The sequence below is a fragment of the Vollenhovia emeryi genome, unplaced genomic scaffold (assembly GCF_000949405.1).
Source record: "Vollenhovia emeryi isolate VEMERY1.0 unplaced genomic scaffold, V.emery_V1.0 DF939203.1, whole genome shotgun sequence".
In the NCBI taxonomy this organism is placed as follows: domain Eukaryota; kingdom Metazoa; phylum Arthropoda; class Insecta; order Hymenoptera; family Formicidae; genus Vollenhovia; species Vollenhovia emeryi.
This window is the reverse complement of record NW_011967163.1, coordinates 32,690-59,908: the sequence shown is the minus strand read 5'-3', so window position 1 is coordinate 59,908 and position 27,219 is coordinate 32,690. Positions and strand designations below refer to the sequence as shown.

At 43.4% G+C, this 27,219-nt stretch overlaps 3 protein-coding genes across 3 annotated transcripts; 2 read left to right on the top strand and 1 right to left on the bottom strand.

The window, feature by feature from the left end:
* Positions 1–1,338: 1,338 nt before the first annotated feature.
* Positions 1,339–2,653, top strand: LOC105561654 (thyroid transcription factor 1-associated protein 26 homolog). The gene is made up of 3 exons (XM_012011821.1): positions 1,339–1,583; positions 1,655–1,781; positions 1,858–2,653. The coding sequence occupies exons 1-3, from the start codon at positions 1,436–1,438 to the stop codon at positions 2,105–2,107; spliced, it is 525 nt and encodes a 174-aa protein (XP_011867211.1). The 5' UTR covers positions 1,339–1,435; the 3' UTR covers positions 2,108–2,653.
* Positions 2,654–3,158: 505 nt separating this feature from the next.
* LOC105561653 (AP-2 complex subunit alpha) lies at positions 3,159–12,153 on the top strand. The gene is made up of 14 exons (XM_012011820.1): positions 3,159–3,311; positions 4,116–4,204; positions 5,069–5,280; positions 5,353–5,546; positions 5,681–5,912; positions 5,985–6,093; positions 6,185–6,828; positions 6,901–7,032; positions 7,105–7,302; positions 7,366–7,700; positions 7,795–8,063; positions 8,145–8,289; positions 8,372–8,579; positions 8,657–12,153. Exons 2-14 carry the CDS (start codon positions 4,141–4,143, stop codon positions 8,732–8,734), a joined length of 2,820 nt encoding a protein of 939 aa, XP_011867210.1. The 5' UTR covers positions 3,159–3,311; positions 4,116–4,140; the 3' UTR covers positions 8,735–12,153.
* Positions 12,154–18,584: 6,431 nt separating this feature from the next.
* Positions 18,585–26,949, bottom strand: LOC105561652 (tumor necrosis factor receptor superfamily member 4-like). Its single transcript, XM_012011818.1, has 2 exons — positions 26,787–26,949; positions 18,585–19,216 (listed from the first exon to the last, which is right to left on the bottom strand). Exons 1-2 carry the CDS (start codon positions 26,868–26,870, stop codon positions 18,725–18,727), a joined length of 576 nt encoding a protein of 191 aa, XP_011867208.1. The 5' UTR covers positions 26,871–26,949; the 3' UTR covers positions 18,585–18,724.
* Positions 26,950–27,219: the final 270 nt, after the last annotated feature.

The following is a 27,219-nucleotide window of genomic DNA, read 5'->3' as shown; positions in this document are numbered from 1 at the left end:
GAGTTCTAGTTTCGAGAAATGTGTAGCCAATCAGCTTGCAGCTATTCCATAAAAGCTACAAGTTGATTGGCTACACTTTTCTCGGAACTAGAACTTGGACCAGGTTCTAGCATCGTGGACACAGGTCTATATAATAGGGGACTCCCTTTACTACTTTATTTACCTAACGAGACATGACGGAAACTCTTGCCTCACTTTTCAATTCGAAGGTAGCAGTCTAATAGTATAGAGAAGTCCGTGACACCTCAGATTTGCAATGTCGAATGCGACTGTATAGCCGTTTTATAGCTTCCGATCTACTCGCCGATCGATCATCGAGTCTATAAATCAGCACGGTCGATTATCCAATGTCACCGCCGTGAATAAACTCGCACGTAACTCGCGCGGTGACAGCAGGTGATCGCGAATGAAGAATTGCATAATTGGTATCCTCATAGAAGGGCATTCGTTCCCCGCGAATTCCCAAGAAGTCGCCCGTCATCGTTCATTTCTGTAAGCGCGTAATCCATTTGACATTTCTTCTTCCGCGATGACCGGAATAAATACACGCGTGTACACCGAAGAAAAAGAACATTCTTCTTTTGAAAGTATGTTTAGACTCAACGTGAAAATTTTAAAATGAGATTATATCGCGGTGAAGAAACGAAAACTTACTTGAATGAAGCAATTTTATATAATGCAGTGAAGAAAAATAGACGTTAAAAATAATTTTCTTGAATGGAAAGGAAACGATATTGGATGATATCATATTTACATCCCATAATAAGGGACTTCCCTCTACATAATTATTATATTTTAATAATTATTATTATTATAACTGCATATTGTAATAATCAGAGTTGAAAGAGTTGCTTTACAAAAGTCAGATGGAGTGAAAGTAACTAAGTTAATTAATAAACGAATAAAATAAACGAATCCTGGCTGGGGTAATATTTCTCGCAGTAAGAATTTTAATTGCCAGATACGGTCAATAAAAATCACTGATGTTATTAATTTATTAATTACTGCTGGCGACTTTAAGAATATTCTTACTAGTTTAACTAAGTTAAGTTTGAGTTTTACCAAAACAAGTAACTATACCTGTAACTTCGTTAGAATAACGAGTTACTTGCCAACCCTGGTAATAATATTATTGTTGCTTCGTGCGGCAGGGTTGCGTTAAAACAATTGTTTAAAATGCGAACCATAATGCTCCAAGCAAGTTCCTTTCAAAACTATTCGACATTTCAGCCCAAAAGAGTAGCCGGTATTTCATCTACATATTTTTTCGCGAACATTTTTACCATCCGTCCTGCTTCCTGATCCAGTTACGACGTTTGCCGCGAGGGGCGTTAACGCACGCGACGAATGATCGAAATTGCGGACCGAAGTACCGAACTGGCCGAGCGTCGTCGTTGTAGCACGTGGTTGCGCGTGTACGTATACATCGTGCGCTATGTCGACGTCGTCAAGCATGAGGAACAACGCGAGGAATGTCAAAGATAAGGGTCGGAAGGATAAGGGCGGCGATAGGGATAAGCCACGGGAAAAGAAGTTCGACAAGAAGAAGTATCGGCTACAAAAGTACAGCAATAAATACAAAAGTATGTGCAAGATATGCGCAACGAATAGGTTAAGTTTACAGTTTATTCAACACTTGGCCCTTTTCCGTTAGTTAATCAATGGGAGGAGAGAAGGAAGAAGGCCGTGCTACGCGGATTCTACAAGGAGCTCGGCAAGAGTCAGCAAATTTCCGGGGAGGCGTCGTTGGGTTCAAATTCCAAGAACGGAGACGAGGCGAGGTGCGTAAAGCGGAGCGGGTCGAAATCCGGGATTTCAGATTTGATATTGAACGACTGTGCTTGTGTGCTCGGACAGCGCTTCGCGGCACAAGGGCAGCGCCTTTTTCAAGGCTAAGCGGGAATACCGGCGGAAGCAGGAAGAGGCCAAGAAGCGGAGAGAGGACGCCGCTCGTGTAAAGGCCGAGCGAGAGGAGGCCCTGAGGAACTACAAGGAGAAGAGGATGCGTAATTTCAAGTTGTTGTCGAAGAAGACGAGCAAGGGACAGCCGGTCATGAAGGGCAGGGTAGAGATGCTGCTGGAGAGGATACAGCGAAATGTAGACTAACTTAAGACAGAGCGCTGGTCAGAGCGAATACAGCGCAATGTTTTCGCTTTTGCCTATGTGTATATATTTATTCATCCCTCCATTTGCGGGATTCTCTCTATACGCGGGTTTTTAACGCAGTCTTTTCCATATGCAGTCCCAGTTTTACGCGGTCTCGCTTTATACGGTTGGAAAATGAAGCTAAAGTAGAAGCGCCAAATATTTCTATCCGGTCTTTGAACCGATTTTTCGCGAGTACTAGTGTGGAGCTGAACTTCCATTTCGTCTTTGGGTCACCTGACGCAGCATGGAAAGAGCTACGTGAACGAATATTCTAAATCGCGGGATGAATGTATGTTGTATGTTATGCAGCGACATGCAGAAAATATTGCAGCGATGGCAACGTTTTCTGCAAACTTCAAGTTTGCGTCACGCGAGATTGCCTCCGAACTCGTCGTGTTATCACTGTACATTTTATGTAACTGTATGCAATGTACGGAAGACGACGCAGTCGCACGTTTTCAAATTCTAACGAAATAGAATAGCGAAAATAAAAACTGACAGAAAGATGGTGTTATTCTTCGAACCTCGGAATGACAACAGTTTTATGAAGTACGAGTTGCAGTCGCAGTTCCTATACACGGAAAACCATCGCCTAGCAACGAGACGAAAGGGCGCTTATCTCTCGCGCCTAGAGAACATCCGCCGTCCGCGCCAGCGAACTGAGCGAACGCAAACGCGGCTGATCGGGAAAGGGGGATAATTTTGTTTTCGCCGAGCGAATCGATCCCTATCGACGCCGCAACCTTTCGCATTGGAATCGCGGCGCGCGGACGAGAGAGAGAGAGAGAGAGAGCGGAGAAGCGGCGGGCTGGCCTGGCGCTGGCTCTCTCGAGCCGGCGTGCGTGTGTGCCCTTTCGCGGCGCGATCAATCGCGGGGCGACCGCTGCGCCGCGCCGCGCCGCGGCGACGTGCGGCGTTCGAAATACGAAATTCCACGCGCCAGCGTGGATCGCGCGCGTGCGCGCTGGCATTTTCGACGGGCGGCCGTGTCGCTCGTCGGCCGCGCGACGGACGACGGGGGACGGACGGGGACGGGGCCAGTCGACGGTTGCAAATGGCGACAGCCACGAAGTCTCTGGCACGGGCTCGCGACTAGTTCCACGCCTACCGTGCGCCCCGCGAGCGAGCCGTGCGCGAACGCAGCCCCAGCGCGCCCAGATCGGTATGTAAAGTCCCCAAGCTCGGTAGAAGCTCCCGGCGACGCGGCGCTGCGTCGCCCCCGGGAGTCCCCCGGCGAGCGCTCCAGTGCACCGCCGCGCGCGACAGCTCGGGCGACGAAGGGCACCCGCGCCGAGGGTGCCCGCGCCTTCCTCGCCTCCCTGCGACCCACGGAGCCGCCTGCTCCGTTTCTGGCTCCGCTCCGCGATCGATACGCGCGATCGTCCCTGCCGACGTCGTGCGATCCGCGTACGCGTTCTCCTCCTCCTCCTCCCCCCCCGCCCCGTTCCCACCGCCCCCCGTCGCTAGCCGGGACGGGATCCCTCCGGGTCGTGTGCGCGCCGCTGTCAAGTTATCACCCGCGCCGGCTCTCGCCGACTCCTGGAGCGGACTCGTCGCCCGAACGCCCCGCGGCCTCCCCCGGCGGCTGAACTTTACACTCCGCTCGGCGCCGCGTACCGCCCGTACTCCGTTTCCCCGACAGCGCCGCCGAGGCCGGGGAGAGAAAGAGAGAAAGAGAGAGAGAGAGAGAGAGAGAGAGAGTGGCCGCGGAGGGGAAGCGGAGAATTAGTTTTGTTAAAAGATTGTAAAAGACGCGGCAGGCACGCACGCACGGACGGACGCGGCGATAGCGACGGTGGCAGGGACCCGCGCGCGCGTCCCCGCCGTTGCGTCACGTCGTTTTTAGTGAGCGAAACAAATACCAATTACAGTATATCTGCGCCGGAGCGCGATCTCTAAAGCGTCTCAGATTGGAGGGGAATGAACGTCCGAGTGTCCTCACAAGCTCTCTCGCTCTCATTCGCAGGTAGTCTTGAGCGAGACGAGGCAAGATGCCGGCCGTCAGAGGAGATGGTATGCGTGGACTGGCGGTATTCATATCGGACATCAGGAACTGTGAGTAACGTCGCTGGCCGGTGCGCCGCCTTTCTTTCGCTTCTTTTTTCCTTCCCCGTCCCCCGCCGGCCCCCCCACGGCGACGTGTCCTACGAGTTTTTCTACTTTATTAATCGCCGCCGTTATGTAATGCCGGCGTTTCTTCCGCGGCTCCGGTTCCTCCTCGCGGAACGCCGCCGCTCCCTCCCCGCGCGCCCGGCGTTGTCAACGACATTTCTCATTCACTCGCGCGATAATGTGCCATTGAAACTGACGCCAGTGCGTGCGACGGGTTCGACACTGCCGAGGAGCAGGAGAAAGGGGGCGGTGTTCTGATACAGGCCTATCTTCTTGATACAGGCCCGGCTCTCAATATCAATCTGCGGCACGTTGGCGGCGTTAGTTGAAAAATTTTATTTAAAAAAAATGAGCGTCTTCGTAATTGACGGCCGGGCGTGCGGTTTTGCGCACAATTATGCGTATTGTTTATTTATAACTGTCCCCGCGTCCCTCAGATAAGGGGTTCGAGCCAGTTGGCAATTGCTCTTGGTTCATTCAGACTCTCCTGCCGACGTATTATTTCTGATTGTCAGCGATTAAAAATCCACTGATGTTAACAGCGAGAGTGCACCGCGGTGCGTTCATTCGCTTCGGGTCGAATCGCCGAAAAGCATCTACGTTTATAAACGATCGAGTGATTCTGCTCCATCCCCCAATTGTTGCGAATTAACGCACCGTACAAAGCAATGTACCGCGGCAGAAAACTTTTGTTATTTTAACGTACGTTTTTGCTTATACGACAAGGGATGCATTTTTATGGTATTTGCGATTGCGAGAGGTAGATACTGCCTTGTCCGTTTAAAAATCTTATACCGGTGTTACCAGGCAAAAGTAAAGAGGCAGAGGTCAAGAGAATTAACAAGGAACTGGCAAACATACGCAGCAAGTTTAAAGGGGACAAGACGCTCGATGGATACCAGAAGAAGAAGTATGTTTGCAAGCTGCTGTTCATCTTCCTTCTCGGCCACGATATCGACTTCGGACATATGGAAGCGGTCAATCTACTTTCATCGAACAAGTATTCGGAAAAGCAAATTGTAAGTACGACCGTTGGAGTCGCCTTACGAGACGTGTAGTAATTACACGCTACCTGTGTCGTACAATTCCAGGGATATCTCTTCATATCGGTCCTAGTGAACACCAACAGCGATCTGATCAAGTTAATCATCCAGAGTATAAAGAATGATCTCGCCTCGCGCAATCCGATTCACGTTAATCTGGCCCTGCAGTGCATCGCGAACATCGGCAGCAAGGAGATGGCGGAGGCCTTCGGCAATGAAATTCCAAAGCTGCTCGTCTCAGGGTACGACGTATATAATGTATTTGCTGCTACGTGCGGCCCGCGTCGAGGCCTGTGTCCGCTTGGCCCCGAGTTCTAGCATCGTGGACACAGGCCTTCGTACTTGTCGCACAGTCTTGAAATGTCCCGTTCCGCAGAGATACCATGGACGTCGTGAAACAGAGTGCCGCGCTGTGTCTGCTACGGCTGTTACGGACAGCTCCCGATGTCGTACCTGGCGGCGAATGGACGTCGCGTATAGTTCATCTGCTGAACGACCAACATCTGGGCGTCGTGACGGCCGCGGCGTCGCTCATAGACGCTCTCGTAAAGAGAAATCCCGACGAGTACAAGGGCTGCGTCAGTCTTGCAGTTTCGAGATTGAGTAGGGTACGTTTAAGCGCGTGCGATTAGATCGCGCAGCAATAAGACTGTTATCTGACAGTGATTCCGCGATTGCAGATTGTTACATCGAGTTACACAGATCTGCAGGATTACACATATTACTTTGTACCGGCCCCGTGGTTATCCGTCAAGCTGTTACGTTTGCTGCAGAACTATACACCGCCAGGTAACTAATTCATATGTGCAATATCGATGTACCACACAATATATTGTATAATATATTTATATGAAATCTATATTTGGATCTACTATCGCAGCCGAAGATCCAGGTGTGAGAGGCAGATTAAACGAGTGTCTAGAAACAATATTAAACAAAGCTCAAGAACCACCAAAGTCGAAGAAGGTCCAGCACTCGAACGCGAAGAATGCTGTACTCTTTGAAGCCATTAGTTTAATTATCCACAACGATAGCGAGCCGAACCTCCTTGTACGGGCATGCAACCAGCTCGGGCAATTTTTATCGAATCGTGAGACCAATTTGCGATACCTGGCACTCGAGTCCATGTGCCACTTGGCTACTTCGGAATTCTCGCACGAAGCCGTAAAGAAACACCAAGAAGTAGTGATATTATCCATGAAGATGGAGAAGGACGTTTCTGTGAGGCAGCAAGCAGTAGATCTGCTGTACGCAATGTGTGATAAAAGCAATGCCGAGGAGATTGTTCAGGAAATGCTGAACTATTTGGAAACAGCCGACTACTCGATTAGAGAAGAGATGGTCCTTAAAGTAGCGATTCTAGCGGAAAAATACGCGACTGACTACACTTGGTATGTCGACGTTATCCTAAACCTGATTAGGATAGCGGGCGACTACGTCTCCGAGGAAGTTTGGTATCGGGTTATTCAAATAGTTATTAATCGGGACGACGTTCAGGGTTACGCTGCGAAAACCGTCTTCGAGGTAAAATATGTCAATTTTTTCCCCCCCTTGTTAAAATTATTGCATGTTCTACATATATCCTATGCTTTACAGGCACTGCAAGCACCTGCTTGTCACGAAAATATGGTTAAAGTCGGTGGTTATATACTTGGAGAGTTCGGTAATCTCATAGCTGGTGACCAGCGGTCTTCTCCAGCTGTTCAGTTTCAACTATTACATTCCAAAGTAAGTACCTTTTCCATTCGCAAGAAAAGTGTGTACCACACCGAAAATATATTACAAATCTGTCTCTTGCAGTATCATTTATGCTCTCCTATGACTCGAGCATTGCTGCTTTCGACGTACATAAAGTTTGTCAATCTGTTCCCTGAAATACGAAGCCAGATACAAGACGTCTTCAGGCAGCACAGTAATCTACGTAGCGCGGACGCTGAGTTGCAACAGAGAGCATCGGAATATTTACAATTGAGCATTATCGCTTCAAACGACGTCCTGGTACGTAATGTGCGACGACTGAAAAATATGAGCCTCGCGTCATTGACATGTCTGCTCCCGTAGGCCACCGTGTTGGAAGAAATGCCGGCGTTCCCCGAAAGAGAATCCTCTATCCTCGCAGTTTTAAAGAAAAAGAAACCGGGTCGAGTACCGGAGAACGAAATTAGGGAGAACAAGAGCCCAGCGCCGAACGCTAATCATCATGCTGAGCCTCCCGCCACTGTTGCAACCGTGACAGTTAACAATTCTTCTGCTGATCTACTAGGGTTGTCGACTCCACCTTCGTCTCAACCGTCTAGCAATACAGGCGTGTTGCTCGATGTTCTGGGAGATATTTATAACATGCCAAATAAACTTGGTGCTACCAACGGCACCCAAAATACATACAATCCGAAAAAGTAAGACACGTTATCAGAGATCAAACATTTTTCCGTAAGATATCAATATTAAAATGTTGTAATAATTAATTATTATTCAAATTATCTTTTCCAGGTTTGTCTGCAAAAATAATGGTGTCTTGTTTGAAAATGACTTGATACAAATCGGCGTAAAATCAGAGTTTAGACAAAATCTTGGACGCGTAGGTCTTTTTTATGGAAACAAGACGCAACACGCATTGCACAGTTTTCAACCACAATTGTCTTGGACAGACGAGAATCAAGCGAAACTAGCTGTACAAGTCAAACCTGTTGATCCTATATTGGAAGCTGGCGCTCAGATTCAGCAAATGATCAATGGAGAATGTATTGATGATTATAACGGTGCGTTGCTTTGACATTTTTTTGCAAATATTTAACAGTTAACATCTGAACATCTTTCATTACGTGTGATATCTCTTACAGATACGCCGAGTATGATTATCTCCTTCATTTACAACAATGTGCCACAGAAGATCACGATGAAGTTACCATTAACAATTAATAAGTTCTTCGAACCGACAGAGATGAATGGAGAATCATTCTTTGCAAGATGGAAAAATCTTGGCGGGTACGTGACATAAACGAACCGCGTTTGAAATTGATTCGAATAGTTCCAGATCGGCTTATCGTGCATTGAATTTATTTTTCAGAACGAATCAACAACGATCGCAGAAGATTTTCAAAGCGCAGCAACCGATGGATCTAACGCAAGTACGCACGAAACTACAAGGATTTGGAATGCAATTGCTCGATGGTATCGACCCGAATCCCGATAACTTTGTCTGCGCCGGTATCGTTCATATGAGAGCGCAGCAAGTGGGTTGCCTGTTGCGCCTTGAACCTAATAAACAAGCCCAGGTAATTCGTCAAGCTTTCGAGAGATTCGATATCGTAATAAGCGTGTCTTTATTTAACTGCGTATTCTTATTTTGCAGATGTTTCGTTTAACAGTACGTTCGAGTAAAGAATCGATGTCGGTAGAGATCTGTGACCTGCTGGTGGACCAATTTTAAACGGCCTAGCAGGCGTAAATATTATATCGAGAAATTAGCATTACGTCGTGAGAGGACATATCATTATCGAACGATGATGTCATCTCGCGTCGTTCAAAAAGATACTGATGGTTATTTGTTAAGAAATCTTTGCGTTGTACCCAAGCTTACACTCATAACGCTCTTGTATAAGATCTATATCTCCGTGTAGGTAGTTTCGTGTCATTGTATATCATTTTATCGAAGAGGCATAAGTTTGAATCAGGACTATCGAAATCAGGTACAGAAGGAAAGAGGGGATGTATATGAACTGGCTATGACAGACAGTATTATCTCATAATTGAGGATACTAAGGTGTGGATCTACTTTGAATGCGTCTACATCTTACATTACAATTTACAATTTAAGCGAATGAAGCAAGAATGCGATATAGAGAAGGGGAATGTAAAGCTAGATATTTTAGTTACGGATAATGTACGTACTGTAGAAACACTCGAGCCGAATCATAGAATCAAAGCGAGTAAGAGTTTTCTTTTTTTTACTGAGTTTTATAACACAAGTTGCTCCCTCCGTATCGTTACAATTTGTATAGTTTTTAAACATCGATTGAGCTTTGTTCGTTGAGAGTGGAACATCTCTCTTTGCACATCATTTTATTTTCTATCGTTTTGTACCTACGCGTCGTGAGTTCTGTTCGTATTCATGCATTGCTCGCATCGATATTTTGCCATGAGATTGCCGCGTGAGCGAGCGTAGATTTGGGCACAATGACAGTAGTTGTATAATATGAGCTGTTTAACTATAGATATCCCTATATTTAACGGAGCTGCGAATTCATTGTGTATAATTAATAGTTTATATTTAATTGTCTCTGTCCCAATCTTGATTTGGAAGAATGTCCTACATTTTCTATCATTGATATTGATGTATAAATCCATGGCTGGTCATTTCTACGTTTGGAATATGTGATGTGGAGGTATATATCGTATTAGTAAATCATTAATTGAAATCTAAAATCTGTTTTGCAAGTTAACTATTTGTATCTGTAGAATTACGTTTTATTATCTTCAGAGTCTTGCGTAAGATGTATATTTCAGTAGAGTGTACAACTCTCTGTACAGATAATATTTACTAATGTGTTGAAGTTTTGTGGAAATGCATTTTATAATAATAACAGCGGGAAGAGCAGCTCTAAATATGATTTAAATATTGCTTTACGACGATCGACGATACGTTATCGATTTTGTAGGGCTTTACACAATTGTACATATGAAATTGATCACAAATGGCTATAAAGATTTTCAGGATAGATTGCGCTAATTCGTAGCCATAAAAGCTCAAATTTCTTTCTTATTCTTCAATTATGCTTTACTTTTCAGGGAAGTAAGATGTATATTTTTCATATTCATGTAGTGTGTAAATCCATGTTCCCATTATACTCCTTTTCTCTCAGAACTTAGATTATCGTATATTAGATGTATTTTAATTACAGTATATACAGGTCGAGAGAACACGGCTCTATCAGTTTTTTTACGACTTGATTTATCGCATAATGAGATTTTATTATTATTATTACCTTTCTCTTTTTTCTAATGTTATTTTACGATACACGATAGGATATTTTATTGTTAGGTGTATGATTACAATTGTTAAATCATAAGCAATGTGAAACGAAATATCGGCGTTTTATATTCTCACTCCTCTCGTTCTCATAAAACAATATTTCAGAGATTGTTAATATAATATTAAATTACGTATAAATTGCTGTAAAATATTAATACTTTTAATATATTGGTACTCTAATATATAATCCAAATTAAAATTGTAATCTATAAATTATTATAGAGAAAGAGAGAGAGAGACAGACAAAGAATTTGCTGTGCTATATCATTATAGATTTTTCTTAAATATTATTAAATGTAATATATGCAAAATTTATGTATAGATAATTTGTGTATTTTATATATTTGAATTTATGATGATATTTAAATCGCGATCTTCTTTTAGTCGTTCGATAATTAAGGTACGAATCAAAATTACATGAAATTTACTTTTAAACAGGAAAAATTACTAGAAAGAATAGAGAAATGTTTGTTTTTCCACACAGCCGTCGTATATATGTCGAGACATTAATCTCAGCGTTTCACAAGTCTAAACATTCCTTCGTGATAGTTTTCTTGTCCAAGGTTCATGAAATACCACAAAACTGTGATCTTCGATGTTTCTTATCCTCAAATCTTTTTCCTAATAAGAAATTCTTAATGGACCGAGAGACAGAAAGATGACGAGAAGAGATTGAAAGTGTGGAGCTTCTTACATCTGCAGAAATTTTTAAGTGTAATTTGAAATAAAGAATATATTGTTAATATATTATTATTTCACATTATATACAATTTGTATATGAAATACACTTTAAAATGTCTACGTGCATGAATTTCTCTCTCTCTGTCCAAACTATACATTAAGAACATGTTGTAATTTCTATTGATTTCCTGCCTGCGATAATCGACTTTTATTAACGAATTTCGTGATTCATACAAGTTTTTATATGTCGTTTTACCGAGCTTTATTCTTCCGAATTTTATGCGTCTAAAAGCGTTGCGAAGATTGATTGACGTGGACCCTCGACCAATTATTGACCACCAGTCATGGATTTTGCGAGGAAGTTTGATAACATTAGTTTTAGAAAAAGACAGTCAACGATATTTATGATAATGATATCCCCCCCCCCCTCATTCGTATTATTATATAGAGCCCGCGTTTATTATATAGAGATGAGAATCGTGTTGCGCTTAGATTTAAAGGGCCCACGCGTGATCCAACGATTTACGTAGCAAAAGACTATTGCACAAATCAAGCTCGTGCTATACGTAAAATTAAATACACTAGAGAAATATCACGCGAAATTTATGCAGATCGATAGATCGTGCGCGGGCCGTTTCACATTCAAATGAAAGTTGCGTTAATATATATATATAATATACATACCTTTATATTATATATAAATACAAGAATTATATATATATATATATTAAGAGAAATGTGTGGCGACACACAGTTGTTAGATTATCACGCGGCGATGCCCCAATCTGCTGACGATCGGGGCCGTCGACGTCGGTACGATTCGATATTTGACTATAACACGTGCCGAATATCCGAATAACTCGAATACCTCGAATGTCCATCCGTGCGACTCGTTGTTACCCGTTAGAATTCCTCGGTCAGCCGAAATACTCGCAGGGTCGCGCGAAGCAACGTAATATGAGACACTCTTCCTACGGTCTGTCGCGTTTCGCATCTCGCATTAGAGCCTATATCTCACCTTCTGCTTTAGGATTATTTATGAAACGTCGGGACGTTCTAATATTCGGATGTTCGAACGTGCAGTCCTAAAAAATACTCGTCTGTTCGCGCGAGATAAATTAAAGAGAAAAAAAAAATAAAAAAAAAAGAGTGTGTATGTGACCGCGTTGCGCGGAGGTGTCTACCTTCTCGCGCCGTCGTTCTGTGTCGTTGTCTCCTTTTCATTGCGGTCTAATCGTGTACAGATTTAATGTAGAAATTTAGACCTACCGCGAGCAACTGCCGAGATGGGTTGACGAGCGCGAAGAGGGAGGAAGCGCCGGGCCGGGCGAGTCGCGGACCGGATTTTCGGCTACGATCGCACGCGCCGGCCCGCTCGCGCTTGCACGAACGAGCGTATTGTATGATAATACCATAGCAGGATTGCGACTTTCGTCCCTTTGTAATTAACGGTGCTCGTCGTATTTATTTCCTCGTGTAGCGTATGCATATATGGGTGTTGCCTCGCGTGGTTTTTGACCGTCGTGACCTCGAGGTCAGAATTAAAGTTAACGAGCGTACATTGGTCTTGATCTCCAGCTGCGATTATACTTGTTTTACGTTACTCTCCTCCCGGCGCGCAGCGACCTTTCGTAGGACTTTTCGTTCTAGTTACGCACGTGGCACATCGTTCGAATACACGTTATTTCTTTTCTTACGCACACATAGGTATATGCACATATTACGAATTCGCCGTTCGATTTAATATCCATTCGAATTCCGAGGGGAAACTTCACGGGAGTTTCGAAGTACACCGTAGTTTCTACATTCAATCTTTACGCGAGAACAGCGTTTAGTCCCGTAGCGTGCGTTCGTTTTCGCCCTTCTTTCTCTATCTTCCGAGTACCGCCCTAGCCGATTCCTACGCAGAATAAATCGTGCAAGCGTTCTTTCCCCGGATCACCGATTTATTTTGTATCGTTTAGCTTTGTATGTACACGTACGTTTATAAGACATTATTGATTTATATCATAAAATAATATATATACATAAATATTATCTCTCATACAAAAATGTGCCTACTTTCTTGTCCCACGACAACAGGTTTCCCCGTTTTCCAAGTTCAATCACACCTGTGTGTGATTAAACGGCTCGTTTCACTTCAATTAACGTACAAATTCTCACAAGACGTGCCGAATGTTGATTTATTGTAACCTTTAAGCCTAATCTACTATGTGCTCTCTGCATCTAGAAACCTTCTATTTTACATAGACAAATCGAAACGCTCAAAAAATTTGCAGACAATGCACGATTGTACGGTGTCTAATGTATCACCTTAAAAAACAACCTTTTTATAAAAAAAAGGATTAAAAAAGACGCCAAGTATAAGCGCCATCAAATCAAGAATTATATAATTTAATTATTTGGATATATTTTGTTAGAAAAAAAATGGTATTGCCTCTACAAAAGTAATGATATCGTCAAGTTGCGCCAACTAAAATGGATATTTGTACGAACTAGATACTTAATTATTTTTGATATTAAAATTGTATAATCCTCCTGCGCCAATTTTTCAAACGTATTGGCTGCAAAATAGAACGTTTTTAGACGCAAAGAGCACATTGTAAATAAGGCTTTATAACTAAACTACCGCGAAAACATATTTTTTATTTAGAAGGCAGAAAAGGGAGACCAGGAAAGACACTTGTCTCGTCGGGAAAGCGTTCTGAAAGCCAGGGACGCATAACGAATTGGAACTGGGGCTAATTATAAAGGTACGAGCAATCGTGTGAGCCATTTGTCACGAAACTGCGCTTTCACATTCGATAATTAACTGTCTCGTGTATGAAAATTCATTCTACGACAAAATATCGGAACGATATGATAAACGAAGTGAAAACGATATTCGAGTAGCGTTGAGCTACGGTATATTTACAACGTATTCTTAAAAATACTTTTTACAATACTAAAAATAAATTAATGGTACTATTCGATACACTTTTCTAGCGCTAAAATTCGCCACTGGCCGGCCTGTTTGGCCACAATTATTCTGGCTGGTTTAATTATTAGTCCGTTGACAATGCCATTTGCAGATATATGAAACATTAAACGATTCGGGAGACGCACTGACGCATTTGACACGAAATATTTTATCAGTAATGGGCACCGTCGCTGTTAACGTAACATTAATATACTTTGCAGTCTTATCTCGCACGCGTAATATTCACGAGGACTCTACGCAGTAATATAAAAAATCTTCCGGACTTACGTCCATTTCTACCAACGCAGATTAACTTTAATCTCGGTTTAACTTACTTTTTATCTCCTCTTTTCTAGTTTTAAAAATTAGAAAAGGATAAAAAAAACTCGGTTAAACCGGGATTAAAATTAATCTGCATTGGTGGAAGAGGACATTAGGCTATGAAAAATGTTGGGCATGCCTTATTTACAATTGGCTTTCATCCCTCGCGAGGTAGCTCCTTTGTGACTTGATACAGAATGCCCAGCGTTTCAACTGTGCTTCAAACGCTCTCTGGCAGTCTCCTTTTCCGTAGCGCGTCAAGCATCTGCGATTCGGCCTTGATCTTTTGTGCCGCCTTGGAGCGTCGCAGTTTGAGCTTCAGTTATATTTTTGGGAAATCACAATGGACTAAATCTGGCGAATGTGGAGCACGCGGGTCGACCGATTGCATGTCGTTGCAAAAAATTATTGTGTTTTCAGGAACAGGGAATGAGCTTGGCAGAGACGTGACGCATGTTCAAATCGTTAGTGATCTCACGAACTATGCGATCTTCACTAACGATTTGAACATGCGCGGCCGTCCTGGGTGCTCGTCGTCTTCGATGACGTTCAAAACGCTCGACGCTCAGTCTGTTTTTCAAGCGTGAATGTCACTCGAAACGTTGTGTTTCGCAATGCAGATTGCTCAAAGTTTCGTCATTGAAAGCCTAACGAAGTATTTCGAGACCGATTTTCCGAGCTCCACGGGAGTTTCGAGTGTCGGGATCGAAGCCCAATTGCAGACGGTCGACGCGTTACGGAAAAAGGACTTGCAAACGTTTGAAGCATAGTTGAAGTCGAGTCACAAGGGGACTTCGAAAAGGAATAGATGTAAATAGAGCGAGTCCAAAATGTTTTACAGACTAATTGTAAGTCTGGGGAATTTTCGATACTACGGTACATGAATTCAAGTTGAGACTGCTGTCAAATAAGCACGAATATCGCAGAAAGAACGGGAGAAATGATGCGTGCTATTACGGAGGTGTCTGTAAAATATTAGGAATATCCAGGGTTGGAAAGGTTACTGTATAAAAGTGTCTAGTTACAGTTTTTTCGCTAAACATGTAACTATAAGTTACAGTTACAGGTTACTAATTCTGTAACACGTTACTCGAAAGTAACGAATCGTTACTTTGCAGTTACTTTCTTGCAATGAAAATAAAAATTTCAAATCTGCATTTGAACTGTAAAGCGTCGATAAAGACGTAAATGCAAGACCTGATGCGATCTGCGAAGATTTAAAATATACATAACTATTAATGTAACTATTAATGTAACTATATTAAATTAGTTACTAGTTATCGAAAAAATGTAACCGAGTTACAGTTACAGTTACAGACGGAGAGAAAGTAACGAAGTTAGGTCAGAGTTGATAAAAGAAATAACTGTAACTGTAACTTCGTTACAAGCGACGAGTCACTTGCCAACCCTGGGAATATCTCATACACGTACCGGACGATATTAACCTCCCTTTGATTTATAATTAGTCTTTAACTTAAAGTATTACGCTGCTATACGCTAGATGAATCGCACGTGATGTTACATATGGCTAAAACGTGAGAATGAAAAAAGAAATGGGCGGGAGAGACAGAAATCCATCGATTTCTATTTTCGTCAGTATCTCCGACGTTCTCGTTTTGGAAGGAGAGAAATAAATTCGGTGTCACGGTGACTTCGTAGCGTCGAGATATTGCCGACGTGATATTATTTGGCGAGATCAATTGAGGACACATCGGGGAGAGACTTTCACCTCGAATATGTTGCATTTAGAACGATCTCATTTATCGATACAGGGTACCTATCGTGGAAATGTACGGATCCCGATCAGAATTGTTCAGTTTTCCCTAGAAAACGCAGTAGAAATCTAGGTAATAGCTGAACAATTCCGATCAGAATCAATTCCTAACATGATAGGTACCCTGACCTGTTTTTTTTTTTCTTTACTCGTTGCACCCGTCAATTTCGCAAGTGGTCCTTTCGGTTAAGAGAAGTTACGCGCAAACTAAAAATCCAGATCCATTGCCGGAACCAGAACGTGCACTTCGTTGGATATGTGCGTCATATTCGCCTCACGATAAATCGCGATATAAAATGGTAAACAGAATTACGTGTAAATAATGTCAAAAATCGATCATATCTCGCAGTGCAAACGTTACGTTCCAGCTCGGCGATATCTCTGGCTTGTCCGCATGTATGATTCAAAGCGCTGATCAATTATGAGGTGGAAGGTTGAATTCGTAATCACGGAGACCAGATTATTTTCAGACGACATAACATTTAAGAGCTTAATCGACTTGACGTCCGCTAATATCGATCATACTACATAATTTCGAGCGGAAAGATCGCGCCGAATTTACAAGTATTCCAGTATATTGATTAATTAATTATATAGTGCACGCGCACATCTGTTGTCAGTCATAGCGATAATAACCGGAATAATCGGTATAGATGCAATAATCATATATCGTTTTCACGCGTAAGTTTCCGCGGAGCCACGTCGAGAAGATGATGGCGTGTAAAAATTTCGTTGTATTCCGCGAATCTACGGTGAAGCTACAGATAACAGCTACTGACACATCTACCTGTAATACAACTTGCGACGCGGACCTAATTATTAAAAATGCAACAGTCTATTCGCATTCAGGAGAGGGATTTATTTGGCGGAAAGTCCTCTATTATGAGATAGGCTCCTAATACGAGACAGCGGAGTTTCCGCTTAAGTACACAGTTGGAAAAATGGTGTTTTCTTGATGAGAAAAGTCCCGGTTAAAATTTTTGACATGACACAGCATACACACATACGTACACGCATACAAACATACCTGTTAAGTTAACTTTCGTACTCTAGCTGGAGTTAGACTTTAATACTTTCTCGTATTCAAAAGTACACACGATTGGTTATATAAGGAACAGAACATATGTATGTACATAACTGTAACGTGTTAACTGTAATATTGGATTATTAATTTTTGAAAGGTGAGGCTTGGTAAGGAATGTAAGCCTGCCCACCAATAAATTAAAACAAACCTAACTTATCGTCAAGCGAAAATGATCGAGCCGGTGAACTCTAGAGTCTGGCCAACAGGCCAGTTTCGGCAAAATGATGCGAGAGAAAGAAAAAATATATTCCTTTTCACTCTACATACAGCATATGCGTCATTTGGCATTTGAAATGTGAAGTGTCGATAAAGGTGTTTATACGCGAATGCAAGGTCTGATGCGACCTGTTTCTTACATCTGTATAATGTAAAAATTACTTTTTTAAATTCATTTTGCCATTAAAAAAATATGTTAACTTTACACAAAATTTATTTCAAATTATTTTGAGATTTGCATTTATTTTGTGTTCAAATATTATCAGAGTATTAGTGTGATCATTTAACATATCCATATTATGTTAAATAACACAAAAATTTGTGTGGACCGTTTGGGACATGTGATATGTGTTAAATTTAACACAAATTTTTCAACTGTGCAGGCATCATCTGTTGGTTCCACCATGAATTTATTGCCCTAGAGTGAAATCTCTGTTTGGTGGAAAATAGATCGTTAGATCGTGTAATCGTTGTGCAAAAAGTTTTGCGATTGAATTTGGACGTTGAAGACCTACTATCTCGTATTAAAATCCTATCTCATAATATGAGACTGTCCTCTATATGCAAATATATTTAGCGGGGAAGGGTGAGAGAGTATTTTCCATCTCTTTATCGCATGCAATGTATGTAATCGACACGAACAATTGGGATTCTAACGAATATTCCCACATTTGCGCTCGTGCCAAAGTCGTACGCGAAAGCTTTAATCCTCTTAAGCGCTAATTGACTAGCATTGAAAGGTCAATGTCGAACATTACCCAGATAGCACGGAGAGAATCCAAAAAGGATTTCTTACGAAATTCTTTCCCGAAATTGTAAGTAATTTCCATCCCACTTCTGTATACTAAAAACGTTCGCAAGGATTGAAAAAGAACTCGCTTTTGTGTCACCAATTCCGAACGATTTTTCATACAAACACAAAAGGAACTCTTCGTACGTGGAACAACCTCAATTTCACTTCCAAAAGGAGTCAAAAGGTATAACTTCTATGGAATCTTTTCTTAAGTACCGGAAAGAAATTCTTTCAAGTTCTTTCTTTACGAATTAGTATAATCTGTCGTTTCGAAATTATTACAATCTGTTTGAAAAAGAGCAGATTGCACCAATTCATAAAGATTACAAAAAATTCTTTTCGAGTCCACGCACTCAACGAAGTTGTGCTATTTGGGTATTCTCGTCTAATCCTATTACGGGTCTGCCGAATTGTCTTTTTAACTTCTACATGAGCCATTAATTTTTCTGGTAAATGAACAGTTTCGCGAATTTTGCAGCACAATCGCGGAGAAAGCTTTGATACCACCTTTCCCGGCCGACGGACAGAAATGCGTCGGAGCATTTTGTTGTTGTTCGGGATTAATGTTGCGACGGTGATTGAACCCTCTGCAGAACTTCCGACCCGGCGGCCGCCTTGTCCCTGAGGACGGCCTCCACGTCTTTCTCTAGTACCTCCTCCCTGTCGTACAGCTGGAAGCGGTAGGCCGGCTCGTTGACCAGCACGCTCTCCTCGGCGGTGCTCCGCGCGTCCTCCGGCGCGAGGAAGAATTTCGCGCGGCCCTCGCATTTGCGCCGATAGTCCGGATTGTCCGCTGCGGGACGATGGCAGGAGTCGCAGACGGTGTCGGAGCGCGAGGTGCACGGATGGGCCTCGTATAGTCCCGGGCCGCATCTGGCGCAGTTCCAGCAGGGCTGCGTGCTGTGATGCGGGCTGTACGTGCCGGCGGGGCAGCGTTCGCACACGGTGTCGCGGCCGCGAGCGCAACGGCTAATCACGCCCCAGCCTGGACCGCATCTGCTGCAGTGCGAGCCGTCCCGGTGGTGCCTGATGTGAGGCCTGCTCTCGGCCGCCTGGAAACGCAGAGCGGCAGATGGTTAGTGCCCTCGGGAGGAGGGTCCACGAGACGTAGCGATCTTTCGGGATCCTCGAAATCATTTGAAAGCGGGCTTGCAATGATCGATCCGCAACAGCTAATAGAATCCTCGAATTTTACATTTGATAATTAAAAGTTACGTCTATAGTTGCGCGCGGTTCCATCGGGTGGCGTAAGGTTTTTAAAGACGACCGTGTGCCTCGCGAATGTATCGTATTAGGATTACGAATCATCGGTCTCGTTTACTACATTATTTTCCTACTCCTTTCGATATGAACTGATAAAATGCAAGTTCAACCGTCGGACAACAGGTGCACCGGGAGAAGGTGGCCACCTGACTTGGAGGGAACACCTTGCGCCTTTCTTCCGCCTACTTCGGGCAGATCGCGATACGCGATATACGAGCCTCCGTACTCTCTCACGCATAAAATACCGCTTTTAATACGTTAGGATATCCGCTACACTTTCGCCGACTAATTTTCCCGAAATAAGTGAAACCCGATCGATTACCGATCCGTAGACTCTCTCGGTTCGAGACTCCCCAAGTATCGAGCAATATTATTGCAACGTATTTTAATTGACTATTTAGGACGTATCTTCTTCTTCTTCTTTTTTATACGGCACCTGTCTTCTTTAGAAGAACAGTACGGCCCGGAATACATTTACTAACGTATGTAAATATACACCTTTAATAGATCAATACTACCCACTACACAGTAAAAAATAAAATGTTAATTAATTTTACATTGAAGTAAGAATCAAATCTTGGTAACACAAGAAAATTTTAACATTTGAACACACGATTTTTTACTGTGTATAACAATTGTACTTTTACGTGTAATTTTTTACAGTGTACGAGGGTGTAAGGCAGTGCGTAAGGTGTACCGAGAAACGTCGACCATCACGTAAGCAAGGTGGAAAAACAGTGATAATTAATTACTCCGCAGACAAATGACCTCGCACAAATCTAAATCTTGGATTCGTCAACGAAATATCAGCTGGATTCGTATCACGTTTCTATTTCAGAAGATAAAATTCCCTGTGGCCGTCAATTTTAAATATACTTTATTTCATATGAGAGACTTTTGCCCGTCGTGCGTCCGAGGCGAACGCTTGACCACAGAAGCGACAGGTAAAAACAAGTAAAGTAAGAATGAGAGGCGATCCCTTTCTACAGCAGCTGTTGGCAGCTGCCCCGTGCGGCACGCGCCGACGGTCACCACGCATCACGCGAATCGTTAGCACCGGGCCTTAATTTGAAACCCTTCACCTTGCGTCTGTGCACACACCGCACGTTTCTGTCGCTTGCTCGCCACCGCACGTCATGTGCTCGCCATCGAGCTTCTCGCGGCATGGATTATCGAGGAAAAAAAACACTTGTATCTCCCAGAAATAATTTTGCATTGTCAACCTCGCGCGGTGAACGAATCTTCAATTTGAGGGTAAAAAGTATCGTAATGTTAGATTTCTGCTTTTTCATAAATTTAAGTTCAATTTTTTTGCCTCGGTGATCGAATTCGTGAGACGCCCGCATAGAGTGTAGAGAGATCCAGGTTTAAACCCTGGCTAAGGTAATATTTTTCGCAATAAATTTTGTATTATTAAAAATGCCAGGTATGGCCAAGAAGACACTGACATTGTTAATTATCGCTGGCGACATTGAAGAATTCCTATTAGTTGATTAAATTTTTTTCATACGAAATCCGTAGTGCGAACAGAAATTGAGACGCGTGCAACAGTACATTTAGAGGATAATTTTTCATTTTTAAATATTCGTATGTTTCTTACCAGGGTTGGGAAAGTTGCTTTATAAAAGTACCTAATTACTGTTTCTTCGTTAAAAATGTAACTAGTTACGGTTACAAGTTACCAATTCTGTAACGTGTTACAGTTATTACTTAAAAAGCAACGAATCGTTACTTTGCAGTTACTTTTTCGCAATGAAAATAAAAATTTCAAATCTGCATTTGAACCGTAAAGCGTTGATAAAAGCGTTTATGCGTAAATGCAAGACTTGATGCAATCTGTGGAGGTTTAAAAAATATATAAAGCAATTGTTAATATGATTCAGTTAAATTACAGTTACAGACGGAGAAAAAGTAACGAAGTTAAGTTGAAGTTGCCAATAAAAGTAACTGTAACTTCGTTACAAGTAACGAGTTACTTCCCAACCCTGTTTCTTACTTATCACTTTGCGGATCTATGGTTTTGCATCAAAAGACTTGTTACGAGGAGCATTTTCTTTTCATCGTTACACCTTGACGATACGAAGTTGCTCTCGGGAGAAACAGATGTTATTTTCTAAGTAATTCGCAGTAGAGTGCTCATCATTTTATCTCCGAAGTAACATGAGTCATCGTCACATGAAAGGATGCTCGCTGTCAATTTACGGTCGCCGTTACCGAGTACGAAAAGGGTTACGACCCTTCAAAGTGGATGACTATCTTATTAAGTTAGTGCATCGGATAATAAAATCATGGAACGTCACGCGAGTCTCTCGACGGGTTAATTTTCAGAAAAGCGAGCGGACGTAAGTGGAAACAAATAAAATTTTGTTCGTCGGTTAATTTCGAAGTTCGGCGCAACAGAATTTTAATGAAAGATTGTGTTCTCCGCGTCGAAGTGAGTTAGGCGAACCGGCGAACTACAGTTGAGGTTTAATTTCAGCAGAGAACGAGAATACTTCGGTAACAGCGTCAACAAGCAAGAAACATCGATCTTCGGGGCTTCTTCTCCGAAGAATCGCTCCAAGTGGGAGGACCGTTGCATTCCTCAATGAAAATATATACCCGCGAGGGCTTCGCAACAGTCGAGAAGACACCGGCGGTTTTGCCCGGGCAAGATTTATCGATTGGAAAAAACAGCTCGTTTGTAGAAACCGCGGAGCGTTCTTGTACTCGAGCCAAACGCGAGTTCGACGCAACGATCGCTCGAACGGTACGGAGAACTGGCCAGAGTGAAAGGGAGGATGCGCCGTGTTGGGAGCACCCTTTGGCAATTTCCGATATTTCTTTTCGCGGTTCTCTGCCAACCGCGGGCGCGTTGCGAACCGATTATGCGCCGTGGAAACACGGACCTTGCGAACCCGAAGAAACCCAACGGCGTGCCGGTGAACGTTGGTACCAGCCTACGCGGGGTCTAAACGCGCGCGAAGAGCGCGCCGAAGGTATCCTCTCTCGTGGCGCGAATATATTTTTTTCGTTGCGATGCAATTTTTTTTTAGAAATATCGACTCGAGCAGGCAAAAGGCCGGGCGGGGTCCGCTAACGATCCGTAACATCAATGACGGAAGTAACGTTGCGTTCATAGTGCAACGAGTATGAATAGAAACTTCCGGTATGACGAACGGAACGGAAGCGGTAATTGCCGGTCCCTTTTGTGTCCCACTTCTGCTTCTTTTTGCCTTTCCTTTTTTTTTCTAGTCGGCACGCCGATACCGATGAATTTCAAACGGAACAGTCGGGCGACGATGAATGCGCGTGCGGCTTTGACATAGGTAAAACTTTGATGACGTCCATTCGATCGGTCAGTTTTACCAAAAGCTGCTTCTCCGCGTTTCATTTTGACATTTTTGCGGGATAAATGATTGCGCTTTCTTAAAGAACTCGGCTGGTCAGGCGGTGGCAAGTGATTGAAAAATCAAGTAGTCGTCAGTGCCCACCCCCCAGGGGGTCAATTCTGTCTCTTGCAACATAGTGATAAAAATGAGCGGCTTTGTCTCGTTTTAAGGGGACAGTTAGGAAGAGACAAGGCTGCTCACTGTTAGCATTTTCACTGTAGCGCAAGATACAGAAATGACCACCAGAAACGACTTCGAGGATTACTTTCGCGGGAATGATTTGTTTCGCGATTAGTAAAAATTATTTACAAATACGACTACTGTATTATTAATGACTCTGTTACGCCTCTGTAATCACAAAGGTAATTAACGATGAAAGAAGAAGGAAGGAATTTTTTATGCGCGTGCACGAGCGTCTTGAGGGAAGGGTGGCTGAAAAGACTCGCGCATATGAATAGGGCGACGTCGGGTGGCGAATTATTCCTGCCCGATTCACCTGAAGGAACGTGGCCCACTTCCATTTGTCACCGGAAGAGGCGGATACCTTGCGCACGAGAAAAAAAAATTGCAGTAATTTGCGAAGCCAAATGGAGACACGTTCCAAACATTATTACAGGATAAGACGTTTCGTGCTCGTCGCCGATGCACGTACTCCACGGGATTGAATCTTCCCGATTTCTCCGCCTGCCAATATATTGATCGTAAAATATTTATTAAACTCGCCAAGGCTATAAAGAGATTTCCCACGCCTGTACAAACACGTTCTACAAATTCGTACGTTAATAGTCGGCAGATATTAATTAGTTGGAGGAGAAAGAAAGAATATCGAGTGACGCATTTAAGTGTAATACAATTCAAATGAGGAGTACGTGCACTCGAGAACACGGGGGGAGAGACTCGAGGGTATAATATTCCGTGTCCTATTATATTCATAGCCCTTCTGCTATTTTCGATACTTCGCGATGTTATTTCCGCTTTCAACGTGCTCGGGCGGACCGCAAAGTCCCGATATTTAGAGGAAGGCACCGCCAAAATTGCAACAGGCAGTAAACCTGCGGAGTCACGCCAGGCTGGGTCCCCCTCGCTCCCCTCTCCACGGGTGTGTGCGTGTAATACGTGTGCGCGGGTGTGCGTGAGACTTCCGAGCGCGCCAGCCGGTTCTACTTCCCGGAGGAAGACACTGGGTTACCCCGAGGGTGAACCCACAGTCGCAGCTGCTTCGAGAACCGCGATAATTATCTTCGGTCGCTACGCACCCCATTGTTCCATGAACACTCCGCCCTCCGCATATCCCATAAATCGGAAGAGGGCACGCACCTGGACGGAGGGGGAGGCGAAAGCATATTCTTGTAACTATTTTGACGTCGCGAATAAATTGCGTTAGACATTCTCGACGACATGCCTCGCGTTCAAAAGCGGAGCAAACTCGACCGTTTTCGCGAAAAATTTTCAACGTCACACCGAACATAGAATATCGTGTAAAATGTCAAAATTGATTTTTAAAAAAAAACGAAGTTGCGGCAATTGTGATCAATTTAGTACAACGTTTCATCGTCGAGTATTTGTGATACAAAGTAGCGTGTCGCGTAATCGCGCTAACGAGAGGGTGGAAATTACCGAATGAAGAGTCGACAGAGTTCGGGAAAATGAGAGAAAAACGGACGGTAATTGAGTAGCGCGATTGTGCCGTCTAACTAGGCGACCCGGTAGCGCTTGTTAAAATTTTGTATTCGCTAGCGAACGAGTGTCCTGCGTTTATTCAGTGAGAAGATATGAGAGGATATCGCGACAATTGCATCATTGCTAAAGGAGACCGTGTTCCTCGAGTTCCCTTACGATGCTAATGAGACCCGGTACCATTCGAGACTCCATCAGTCACACGCATAAGATACCCCACCAGCCGATTCTACGTATCCGTAGTCTCAAGGCGCCGTTCGCCAAACAGATCCTTCCACGTCGATAGTTCACAATGGCACAATGAAAATACGTGAAACTTGAACGAGTTCGTGCCCTTCCCCCGCGATGCCGCGCCAACAATTGGACATTTCGCGTCCCTTTTTCCTTTTCTTCCCGCTTCCCTTTGCATCCCGTCTCGCAGCTCAAGCCGCACCAAGCACATTCGCCGTATTCTTCTCCGAAGCTACGTGGATGCGTTACAAAGTGCCGTCTCGCAAATAATTTCCTTCTGTCGTCATCTGCCAGGTCGCCGCGCCGATACCGTAATTTACCGATATGCGCGAATCGCACGAGATAATTGCATCTGATGCTAACGTTGGCGCGGAGTAATAATACCTTTTCCTCGCGTACGCGACAATAGCTTTGTATGCAACTCTCCCCCACCTTTTCTTTCTCTATCTCTGCTTCTTTCCGCCCGTTTCACGCACATTGTTACGCACGTTCCTCGTGCTTAAGCGGAGGCGTAGGGACGCGAAGGAATCGCCGAGAAGGGCATCGCGAAAATCGCGCCCCGAGCGGAACCGCCGCCTCCGGGTTCCCAGGCCATGCTAATGAGCCTCATAAGACACGGTGTACCCCAGTGAACCGAATAACCCGCTGACACACGCGTAACGTGCGAGTGTTGGCGTACGTGCGCGTTCGAGCCTCCACACGCGCAACACTCGCGAGTAACACACGCGCGATCGTAGATTTTGCGCTCGACTTTTCGCACACTCTACCAGCGTGCGCACGCGAGTACTCTGCGATTTAATGCGTCGCAAAATGTATAACGAGACGTATGTTAGTTACACAATGAAACACCGCGCGATAATTCCGACCGTTTTCTGTAACAATTCATCGATCGACCCAACGTTTCTCGAGATAGCCGAACTTGTTTCGCTTTCTCTCCCTCAGCGACATGTTTTAGAGAAGTAAATGTCGATATGTAGTGGAGAAGTGAATAGTATTATTCTAAAGTTGTAATTAATCATACTGTACTGTATTGGCATTCTTTGAAAACATCTACTATAATACACACGATTTGTATTATTGTTGTATCTAACTAAAACTTTATATAATCAATAACACCGAGAATTATCATTTACTAAAGAAATATTTAAAAACTAATAGATTTAATTTTTGCAAAGTGTTTAAGACTGAAGTGCGTTATTTCTTTCGACGAAATTTATGAATAACTGCAGAAGAAGAAATATTGTAATTTATGAGCGATTTCTGATTCCCACGAATCACATTTCGTTTACAGATAAATATCGCATAAGTATCCGAGCAATTTTAATATTTCCGGTTCAACCCTCGCGCAAGACAAGCCCTCTCATTTTTTCTTACCATCGTTTTAGCCACATCCCGTTGTTAGGCGAAAGCGCGCTTTACGGATGTGAGAATTGATTTTATCCGCGGGTGATATTTTAGCCAGGCGAATCACGTAGTAATAATTATCGTGAAACCTATCGAAATTCTCTGCTTTCGCACGACAATTGCTACCTCGGCCCTTCTCCCTCGTCCTGCGTTCACGCCCTCGAACGCATGCAGCCGATAATTAATCCGATGTCTCGTTTAACAGGGCTCTAGTGGCAGTCGAAATTACGCTACATCCGAGATCGTGCGACGCGGAGATTTCAAAGAATTCCACGGCGCAAGTAAACGGGATAAATTGGAAACAAAAGAAAAGGGATGATACAAATAAAAAGAATAAGAGAATAAATCGTTGTCTTTTTAACGGCGATGGTTCTCATTCAATTGTCTTCAAAGCGATTCGAATGTTATTAAAAAATTTTCGTCGTTCCTGCGGATTATGCACTTAAGTTTTCCGGCGCGAAATTTGCCCATTTACGTTCTGATAAGAAACACAGATCTATCGAACGCAATCCTCTTTCAAATGAATAACTCAAATCGATCGTAATCAGTTACGCGATTTGCTCCTATATCCAGGTAAATATAACTAGCCACTCCTTTCTTGCAATAATATATATTTTTTTGAAGATCCAAGTGGGTGAACGTCCAATCGTTACGGAAAGAAGTCCCGCATACGTACCTTAATTAATACAGCCAGCGTGTACACGATAACAATTGTCAGTATCGCGCATCGATTGCGGATTAGCTTTCCGCGATTATCCATTGTCTCTCGAGTTCTAATCTTCGTGCTTCGATCTCGCCACTTTAATCGGAATCACTTCTCTTTTTCCTCGAGAATTACGTTATACTCATAACATCTTCTGCGGCGGAGTATTCAAATCGAGGACGAACGATCTCCGCGCTCTGACGTCTGATTAAAAAAATAAAGAGCGAAGCAATTCGCGACGTTTGAATTAACAAACGCAGGCGGAATCGATTTTAATCGGCACTCAGAGTACGGGGTAAAAATATTTCCGCGCGATCGAGGAGCAGAACTTGATTCAGTTGACCGTCACAGTGTTACCTCGGTGGAGGTTCAACGTGAATTGAAAGGAGCTGCATCGGTGCAGCTG